The sequence below is a fragment of the Aplysia californica genome, unplaced genomic scaffold (genome assembly GCF_000002075.1).
Source record: "Aplysia californica isolate F4 #8 unplaced genomic scaffold, AplCal3.0 scaffold00012, whole genome shotgun sequence".
Classification (NCBI taxonomy): Eukaryota; Metazoa; Mollusca; class Gastropoda; order Aplysiida; family Aplysiidae; genus Aplysia; species Aplysia californica.
The window spans coordinates 935,598-946,254 of record NW_004797282.1 but is presented as its reverse complement, the minus strand read 5'-3'; the positions used below and the strand labels follow the sequence as shown (position 1 = coordinate 946,254).

Here is a 10,657-nt window from a genome sequence, read left to right as displayed (position 1 = left end):
GAGAGAGAGAGAGAGAGAGAGAGAGAGAGAGAGAGAGAGGCAGAGAATGAGAGTGGGAGGGGGGATGAGAGAGAAGTAAAATTGTTTACATAATAGTAACTTAAATCCTTTTTAATGATCTTGCCTCTTCTACGGTTTTGAACGTTGCCATAGTTTGGGCTCCTACAAAGGCAGAACCAATGAGATGAAGCTGATGTCGACAATCAGATGGTAAAAGTAAAAGATGTTGCAGTGCTATCAAAGGTGCTATTTATCTATCGATCTGAATGAATGTCCGTTTAGGCTTGGGTTTCCTCGGTGCATTTTTCAATTTTTCACTGAATCCCAAAGAGTACAATGTCAGAAAGTGGTGTGAACATAGCATTAAGGTGGTATCGTATTATTATGTAAAATAGAGAAAAGGGGGGGGGGGCACGACGTAAGCATGCCAACGCGAGTGCCCTCTCCCCCTCTTTTACACACGCACATACACACACACATACACACAGACACACTCACTCACACACACACACACACACACACACACACACACACACACACACACACACAAACACGCATACACACACATACACTGGCATCTTCCAATGATTATTATCGCCCGTCCGTCAATGTCTGACGATGGCCTATACATCCGCAAAGGAGAATATAATTTCTCCAGCGAAATCGAAAAATTAGAAGAAGAAAAAGTTAAGAACTATCCATTGTAAACTATAGTAAGCCTATTATATTATATTATGTAGTGGGCAGAAAATAGGGTTTGTGCTGTACTTGTCTACAGTCTATTCATTCTATCTATGCCCTGTGATGATTGTGTATGTGGCCACTTGGGTTAATGCATAAAATCTAATTCTCTGTTCCGGTGAGAACAAGAACGGATTCATGTTCTGCACTTTGTTGCGTCATGTTATATCTCCTCAGGAGCTGCCGAGTTGCACGTAAGCCTTCGCTGGTAATTCATTAGTTTTCGTAAGAGTTTTACGGCACTTGCAACACGATAAATTCATATAAGTGCGGAAGATTAGAGGTGTTACAGGAGAGTAACAAACACAAAAAAGAAGGATGAGAGATCTAAGGATGATAGAAGTTTTGTAGGACAAAAAGAGCAAAACTCACCAGAGCACCCACCAGCCACCCATGCTGGTAATTTTCTATTCAATTAGATCACCCATATTCGAGTCTATACTTTGCACATGCCAAAATACCGGTATTACCAAACACCGAGTCCAGCAAAAAAGTTTATACACGTTCACAGTATCATGGCAAGATAAATTGATTTCGTCACTGCCACAAGCAATCCACTTCAGTCGAAAATTTGAGACTTTTCGATTATTACACCCTCTCAAAGCTCTATCAAAGATGTACTGTTCAACATCACCAAAATTATATTTTGTAGTTTAATTCCAATGGGCAAGGTTTACACTTTTCTTGCTTTCCATGATTTTCATGAGGCGTCGGTGGCCTAGTGATTAGGCTACCGGACTGGTAATCGTGAGGGTTCGAACCGCGGGTTCGACGTTGTGTCCTTGGGAAAGGCAATTTACACGAATTTCCTTTTCTTCACTCAGGTGGGAATGAGTACCCGGCCATAGACAGCGAAAGATCTTGTCAGTATGTTTGTGTTTTAGCGCCTATAAATGACCACTTGCACTGTATGCTTCCCAGGAAGTTGAGGTTGTTTCAGAATGCTCACAGGTCTGCTGGGTTGATAGAATAGATTGCGAAGCGCGTAGAGCTTGCTGTTGAGCGGGAATTTGCGCTATAGCTTGCTGTTGAGCGGGAATTTGCGCTATACAAATGCTATCTTTTATTATTATTATTATTATTATTATTATTATTATTATTATTAGTATTGTTGTTATTATGATTCTTGATAGGAACACCACAACAAAAGCTACAAATGGACTTAAATGTTTTGTTTGCAGCACCGACGATACGAACGTGAGACACTGCGAACTCAAAGTGACAGTTTTGCCGAGGGATTTTTCCTCTTCTTGTACATGTACTGTGTTTGGCTTTTTTCCGTTTTTTACGGGGGGGGAGGGGGTGTCATTTTTAGTTCAATGTCCTTCTGAGAACGACCACACTGGTGGCGAAGTTCTAGGCACCCGTGCAAAGCACAAGGATTATACACCACAGCACCTTTAATCTTCGGCATTTATACCACCTTACATGTTACTTGTTACCTGTCCTGGGCAACAATGTAATTGCACACCGGACAGGTCTATAAGTGCTCAGTTCCTCTCAGCACTATACCTCGCAAGGTATCCAGACTAATTGTTTCAGTGGCTGTTTGATTATGGCGACGTCTGTCCTTTCCAGGTAATCGTTCCTTTCTTCCTTCTCCTCTCTCTATCCCCATTTCCCGCATTTTGATGATTACGTTGCGTCGTGCTGTCTCCCTGTCCTCCTCATCCCGCAACGTTTTTTCCAAGGTCTCTAACTTCTCCATATTGTGTAGCAAGTGCAGTAAATCCCTCACCACAGCGTCTGCGGCTAGACCCGAGTTAGATTCCTGCGTTTTGATAATTCTTTTTAAAAAATTAAGTATCCCAGTCTTTTTGCCCGAATGTTTAATCCCTCTCAGCCCGACTGGCTCTAACATCCAGGGTAGGAAGCCCGCCTCCTAAAATGATTTAAATTAGCTCGACGGGGGGAGAACCCCCCCACATACATTAAGCACCAACTCGTCCTAAAGCTAAACAAAAACCATTAAGTATTTATAGTCCAGCTCGTGTTTAATGAATCAGACCAATAAGACAACAAATCTCCAGTCAAATCGATCTTTTGACAGTATTCTTGGAAACTCTTGATTTTCAGTTTCTATGCCTTTGGTCAACATTTTTCAGGAAAATCCAAACAGAATTGTGTTCTTAAATGCACACAAAAGATGTAGAGCCAAAAAGAGAAAGACAAAAATATGGATAAAAATTGTCCAACCAGCGAAAGAACACCTGTTTCCTTGATCTTACTCTTTTGACTAGCGCCTGATTTCTCACATATCTTTAATTCTTTTTTTCCACATGGAGAACAAAACATTTTCTCAAACAGACTCAATCTGTCGCTCCATCAATTGCAACCGTGATCAAATTATTATTTCAACATTCACACCAATGGCGTTGTAATCCAATCATCGTTAGCGATACGTCATAGGTCTAAAAAAAGGACAGCAGGCTCGGTGCAGAAACGATGTCTGTGTGATGCATAATTATATTAGTCTTATTGTCAGATTATGAGACAAAAGCTGAGAGGCCCTTGAAGTAGACGATGGAGGCGAATACTGCAACGTTCAGGACTTGACTCGACGTCAGGTTGACCAGCATGGGCGTGTCTTTGGTGATGACCACAGTGGTCAGTATCCGGACTGGGGAGACAATGGTGAAGCTATGAAAGCCAAAGAGATAGAGGAAGGAGGGTGCATTTTTTAAACTTAATTTGATTTAGTAAGGTTTTACGGCGCTCGCAACTGCATAAGGCAAGGTCATATGAGCGCCAAGGGGTGGATGTCAACAGAGAAGTCCCAACAGGCTTACTCTGCTCACCTCTCTAGCCTCAACAGTACAAAGTCTGCTGCGACTATCAAGGCATCCCGGAAACAGCAGTTCACAAGAGAGTGACAAAAACACAAAAGAAGTAGAGGAAACGATAGTAAAAATAAGGAAAGAAAAAACGATCTTATCATCTGTATTTTCTAATTGATTGTCTTTTATCTATTTTTTGTTTTTCTCATTTGAATTTTTATTATCTATTGCTTCATATTTACCTATTCACTTGGTTTTTTTAAAATTTACATGTACTTATCCATTTACCAATTAATCAATTCAATTTTACAATTTGATATTTGTTTTTAATTTTACGGTCACATTTTGAATGACGTTTCACTTGCTGAATTCGAACTCTAGCATTAATCTCATTAATCTTAGCCGTTAACCTTTGTTTCTTTGTCTGGTCTGTCAGGAAAAGTGTGTGTCGGTAAAAAAAAAAAAGCAGTACGTGAGCCTTCTATCGGAACGATCTGTGGAACAAGCAATACTATTGGTCCCCTTTTGTCGTGACTCACCTCCTGTGCAGTAAGCAGCGATGAACCAGGTGAGCCCGCTCACACGGCCAGCGTCCCACTTGTTCAAGATCTCATAGAGCTGCTCGATCTTGCTCCACAGCAGTATGGGGGTCGTCAGCGCCTGAAGGGAAAAGGAAAGATGGGGGGTGTATTTTACACCATAGCCTAGAGTATGAGTTCAACGCCCTTTTCTACAGTAGAACATGACTATAGAGGCACCCGCTGCAGCAGGACCATCCCCCCAGCGGGACCTTACCGGAATCACCTTTTTGTCTATGTAAACTCAAGTAATTGTGCTATGGTGCAGCGGGGCAAGGAAAGGCCTGAACTTGGATACAGGGGGAGCTAGGCTATCTGAGGGGGGGGGGGATCGAGCAAGCTCTAGCTGGGGGAAGGAGGTTGAGAGTGGGGGGCTGCAGGTGGGTTCCAAACAGGCAGCCAGACAGTTAGTAAAAGAAGAGGAGAGCGTGTGTAGTGTTTGGTTTTTTTCCGGTAATTCTCCTTTGCATTCCTATAGCAGGAACTTGTCCACAGCGGGATTTTTCTTCTGGAACTTAAGGTCCCGCTACGGCCATGTTCTACTGTGTTTGATAATGTTATGAGGTGAGATCTCCAGTATAAAAGTTCACCGTTTCCGGAAAAAGAAGCACAAGTGGACAGAAAACCCTGTTTAAGGATGCAAACCATATTCATAGACGTCGTAATCTTTCTTTTATTCCAAATGAGCTAACCATGCTTCCCAGCTTAGGGAAGCCTCTTCTCACATTTAACTTCGGTAATTTAAAAAACATTATAATATGTCCGTAATAATGATAATAATGAAAAGTTTGTATTCATTTATTTACTCATAAAAAACAAACAACAACATTTGATATACTTTCATACTCATCAATAGTTATACGTCACCTTCTCTTCACCCCCCCTTTCCCATTTTTTGTTCAGCCTTTTAGTTTCTCAAAATCGAAAAAACAAAAAAAACTCGACTCTGCCTGTTAAATAACTGTGCCGTAAGGGAATTTTCTGACTTCAAATACTTTCACGAACGTCTTCACCGAAAAAAAAGAATTATCATTCTCCTCTACCACACGAAAAATACAATACTATGGCCATTAAAAAAAGAAACAAGACCATAGTGAAAGAGGTGTTTGAAGGAAAGATGTGGGGCAGGAGAGCCAGAGGAAGACAAAGAACAGCATGGATGGACAGCACAAGAACATGGACTGGCCTTAATATGGCAGAATGTGCAACTGCAGCTCGCGACCGTGAAAGATGGAGGGTCATTACACATCAACCTCTGAGTCAGAGATGACACCTCCAGGTATCCAGGTATTGCCACTCGACATGCCCAGTGAAGGCTCTCTACTGTTCTTATACTGTAAACCAGTATTTTTAGAAAAAATTATTCAAAATTCATGACACCATAGTCATTTCAAAATCCCAAATATGGTTTTCTTTCCGACTCCACATGCCCTTCCCCCAGGGCAGTGCCACTGACTGAAGTGTCTTTAGGCCATTCCCAAATGGGGTGGGGTGTATTAACATGTTCTTATGCAAAGTAGAATTGTAAATGAGCAGATTTATCAATGTCATGCTCATACTGTGCCGGAACAACATAAGGGGAACTTCAGCTTTTTCTTTCCTCATCCTTACTATCGTCATTTTTTCCTCTACTTCTTTTGTATATTTGTCACTGTCTTGTGAACAGCTATTTATGTGGTTCCTTGATAGTCGAAGCAGATTTTGTGCTGTTGAGGCTAGAGAGGTGAGCAGAGTAGGCCTGATTCCCGTTTAGACTTCTCTGGTGACATCCACCCGGTGGCGTTCATATGACCTTTTGCGGTTGCAAGGGCCACGAAACCTTACTAAAACTAAATCTGCCCCCTCTCTCCCATTTCTTCTGAGGTGACTGACAAGCATAAGTACACACTCACGATGGTTGAAACCATAATCAGGTCAGGAAGCCATCTCATTACTATCATCACGAAGCAAAACGAATATCTTGCCATGTCTGTAAGGCTCAACGTAATATACAGCGAAGAAGATTTATAAAGAAATGTAGGTATAAAAATAGATATTTAATTCTACTAGATCTAGATCTCAACTGCAACAATCAATTGCAGAGATACAATGTCTTAGGTATGGTATGGTATGGTATGGTATGGTATGGTATGGTATGGTATGGTGTGGTATGGTATGGTATGGTATGTATGGTATGGTATAGTATAGTATGGTATGGTATGGTATGGTATGGTATGGTATGGTATGGTATGGTATGGTATGGTATGGTATGGTAAGGTATGGAAAAGCATAGCATGATAATTTCTTGATATATGGTATGGGCTCCAAGGTCCATTTCAACACATTGTTGGTATTGGTAAAGAAGTACTGAGACTGATGGTCTGCTTTCTTGCTAGCAGTAAGTAAACTGAACTTATAATACACAAAACTGACTTGCTGCAGTACTACTGGTGCAAAGTCACTTAGCGAAAAGGCAAATACATATTATAATATTATATTATGGTTCAGGGTACGTTATTTTATGCAACTCCCTCATTTAACATGCATACTCTACATTATTTTTAAAAATGTAGGTTTGTCTACACCCCGGCAGACGCAATTTAGACACATTAGGTGGAAAGCTTCCAACCGTACCGATTAAGGCCAACCCGGGCAGAGGGATACAACATCTCAGCAGAAAGACTGAGACACTCGATAGAAACCCCCCTCCCCCTGCCCCCTCTTACTCGGGAATGGAATTTGGGTCTCCTGAGTGCGATAACAAAGCGCCTAACTGCTACACCACAGACACAGTAAATGATTTTCTTCAGCCTATAATATTATAAGGATACAGTAAAAAGTAGGGGAGAGTTCTTGATCTCAGCTGACCTTTGTAACTCATCACCACTAGAGTCAGGACGAAATCTGGAGAAAAACAGAAACAAAACTGTATAACATTTCTCAACGTTACATGTTTGCGACTGTCTATGTGTCTGTGTGAATGCGTGTCCGTCTGTCTACCTATCTGTCTGTCTCCTCTAGTCAAGTAAATTGTGTCGATCATTGTCTCATTTTCTCACAATCAGAACCCTCTTTTTATAGATCCGGTCTTATTTCACAGTACAGCTTTTTTCCATTAAAATAAGAAATTAAAGACACAAATTAAATAAATAGGACGAATGCTCATATTCCTGTCCTACTAACCAAATCTACAAACTATTTATGAACGAAAAGAATGGGGTAGAAGTTACACTGTCCTTTTTGTACAGGAAGGGGGTTCTTAGAATACATAATGTATCTAGCTTAAAATAATTATTGTTTGCATTACTGTTCATTTATGTTATGCTTGGGACTGTAAGTCTGCGTGTGTGTGCATGTTTGCGTGTGTATGTGTGTTTGTGTGTGTATGTTTGTGTTTGTTTGTGTGTGTATGTGTGTGTGTGTGTGTGTGTGTGTGTGTGTGTGTGTGTGTACGTTGTGAAACACCAAACAATGTGCCAGGATCTGGATAATAAAGACGTATCTTATCTTATTTTATCTCATCTTAGTATGGTCTAATAGTCTAAATCGTATTGGCTTCTTTATGATATGAATACGAGACGGCAGGAGCTACCACCTTCTAAATCTCCCTAAACAATACAATATTACTAATATTTAGATTTATGTACAAGACGCTGACCGACATATGCGTTTACGTATCCATAAGGGCCTCTACAGACGAGCTACAATTGTCGAGAAAGAAGAACTTGGGTTTACCCCATTGTTTCGCACAAATAACTAAGATGACAGGTTATTTAAACTTTTATGAAGAACTTGAAGAAGATGAGTCCAAATTCTTCAATGGAAAACTTGCTTACGTATCTGCTTCTTCAATGCGTCACATGCGTCATTGTATTCTGGTCTGAGTGCTAGGCATACATCTATCCAAGTCCAGGCATCATTTTAAACAATTGTTTTCATATTCCTCTCTTGTGTTGTCCAAAATTATGTTCCGGCTCTTCATTTGCAAAATCAAACGCTCTGTTTCGTAATAAGAAGACCAGATTGCGCAGAAATTCCTGCTGGGTGTTTTACTTCTCGTCTGCCTAGACCGGAAACCGTTGTAATACGATTTCTCTCAACAGAAAAGGCTTATTGTTGACAATCAGAAGTCTAGCATGAACAGTAGTCTATTCCGAAGAACCACTCTGAGGGCTATCAAAACAGAATATACTGAGCTGAGTTGGGGGGGGGGGGGAGAGACAGAGAGTGTGTGTGTGCGACAGAGAGTGTGTGTGAGAGAGAGGGGGGGGGGGGGGGGGGGTGCGAAAGGGCAAAAGAGGGGGAAGGGGGATGAAAGCCCCTATGGAGACAAAAAGGGCAAAAAGCCCTTCTGGGGAACATTGTAGTTATTAGAGGAAATTCTGTTAAATGGTGAAAACTGGCTCTTTGGTGGACGGTGATTCTTTTTGGGCTGTTCTTAGTTGGAGACCATTGTATAGACATATAGATAGATAGATAGATAGATAGATAGATAGATAGATAGATAGATAGATAGATAGACAGCTTGCTGTTGGGTGGGCGTATGCGCTATACTTAAAGGGATGCTATTTATATCATTATTATATCGTATATTATATTATATTATATTATAGTAAATACGGTGCCTGTGAAACAAACCTTCTGACACCATTATGACCTTCTCAGCCCATGTGTACATCGGATATCCCATAGCCACTTGGTATGTCAGCATTATGGAATATCTGGAGAAAAGGCACAGGACAAAAGAATGAACCCTTTCAGCTTTGAGTACATGATTGTTTATAAGTAAAATAGAGACTCCTAAGTCTGCGCGCAACACGTCTCACATAACCGAATAGTGTCTCTTTACCTCATTTAATCTCACTTCAACCGATCTCATTAAACCTTATAATAATTATAATAATTGCATTTATATATAGATTTACACCTCGCCATCTCGGACAAGGCCGGAAAATCTCGGATACCCCGTGTGCAAAATGCGCACGTTAAAGATGCCTTAGTGGTTTAACATCGATAAGAGTAGGCTTCGACCGCCACCCGGACAAAATTCAAAATGTCCTACCAGCTGGAAATGTTTAATGTGTCCCGTGCGCTCAAATGACCTAATGCAGTTGCGAGCGCTGTAAAAAAAAAGAACCTACAATAATAATAACTATAAAAAATGTCATTATTATATCGCATATCCAAACTCTACAGCCTACTCTATACGCTTTACAACTATTATTACCCCAACAGACCTGCTGGGAACACTCTAAATCATTCTCAGCTTCATCTGCTGATTACACGGGTTCAGACGCTATCAAACTAACAAGATTGTTCACTCTCTGTCTCTATAGCCAGGTATCCATTTCCACCTGGGAGAAGTGAGGAAAATTTGTGGAAAGTGCCTTTCCCAAGGGCCCAACGTCGGGCCCCAGACAGCCTTCGAAGTCAAGACCTTACGGTTGCGAGTCCGAGAGCCTAACCACTAGGCCACCGACGCCCTTACCTTAATCTCTTCCATACACTATGCACATGAGCACAATGCTGGGTGAATACTAAGGGATATTATAATTGAAAATGGTCTTGGATAGGCCTAACGCATTGTTAAAAATGGAATATGGCATCTAGTCTTTCTTTCCGCACCCTGTCACTTTCGTAAAATTAATAATAAGCATTGGTTCAGACTAGGAATAAAGTAAATGCAGATACAAATTTTACAGGAAGCATACTACTAATGTAGCTAATTGTAAACATGACTACGAGTTCTTGCTATTTTTAAACAGAAAATTAATACGGAAAATATGCAAAATTTCAACATCTACATTCCCCTATTTGGATGAATTGAACATCACAGCTTGCACTAAAGAAGAATTAGTTCCACTAAGAAAGATACAGAAGGCTATTTTGTCCATCATTCATCAAAATTCTTTCGTCTTATTCTTAACCATCTTGTTACAAGTATTCATATATGACCATAGAGCATGCATCAGAATAACATTGAGTTACAATCAGAATGCTGACTATGCATCTAGCTTAGCATTATTGTAGTGTGTGTGTGGGCACGTGTGTGTGTATGTGTGTGTGTGTGTGTGTGTGTGTGTGTGTGTGTGTGTGTGTGTGTGTGTACGTGGTGAAACACCAAAACCGATTTGCCAGGATCTGGACAATATTATATAAAGATATATCTTATAAATTTTATCTTATCAATTTTACACACGCTATCCACTCCAGAACGATGCTGGGCAAGCTGATAGCTCGTGTGGACGAGGACACAATAACGACGTAGAGCTGAGGGACCTTGTAGATGAAGGTGGCGATGAAAACAGTGGCGCTAAGGAACTCGCAAATCTGCGTCAGGAGCTCCCCGTCCTCGGCGTCGCTCGTCTCTGTCATGCCGGTGGGAACAGGGCTGTCCCCGCGGTTTTATGCAAAAATAATTCTGAAATTAATTATGCCCACTGAGCCCAAAAATGTGAAATTATGCGATTCTGTTAATTGTAACAAAGAATGATAAAGGAAAATAATCAGAAATTACGCAAAAAATGGTTAAATTTTGCCAAATTATGCGGGGTGCATAAAACCACGGGGACAGACAGGGGG

General features: G+C 40.8%; 2 protein-coding genes across 3 annotated transcripts in view; both read right to left on the bottom strand.

Moving 5' to 3' along the window:
* LOC106012117 overlaps positions 1-516 on the bottom strand; it is a gene marked incomplete in the record, with an annotated part of 5,473 nt that extends 4,957 nt beyond the window's left edge. Inside the window, 1 exon segment of the mRNA XM_013083958.2 lies at positions 124-516. Coding sequence (XP_012939412.1) covers positions 124-151 — 28 coding nt within the window.
* A 2,176-nt stretch (positions 517-2,692) lies between these two features.
* The window catches only part of LOC101846619 (solute carrier family 66 member 3), a 10,063-nt gene continuing 2,098 nt past the window's right edge, over positions 2,693-10,657 (bottom strand). Inside the window, exons 2-7 of one of the 2 annotated variants that reach the window (XM_005090055.3) lie at positions 10,275-10,466; positions 8,714-8,796; positions 6,907-6,979; positions 5,989-6,055; positions 4,058-4,178; positions 2,693-3,361 (exon numbers count right to left, since the gene is read on the bottom strand). In XM_005090055.3, the coding sequence (XP_005090112.1) occupies positions 3,228-3,361; positions 4,058-4,178; positions 5,989-6,055; positions 6,907-6,979; positions 8,714-8,796; positions 10,275-10,450 (654 nt within the window). In that variant the 5' untranslated portion in view covers positions 10,451-10,466 and the 3' untranslated portion in view covers positions 2,693-3,227. Of the gene's footprint in view, positions 3,362-4,057; positions 4,179-5,988; positions 6,056-6,906; positions 6,980-8,713; positions 8,797-10,274; positions 10,497-10,657 lie in introns of both variants that reach the window. The other variant, XM_005090054.3, reaches the window with a different exon arrangement.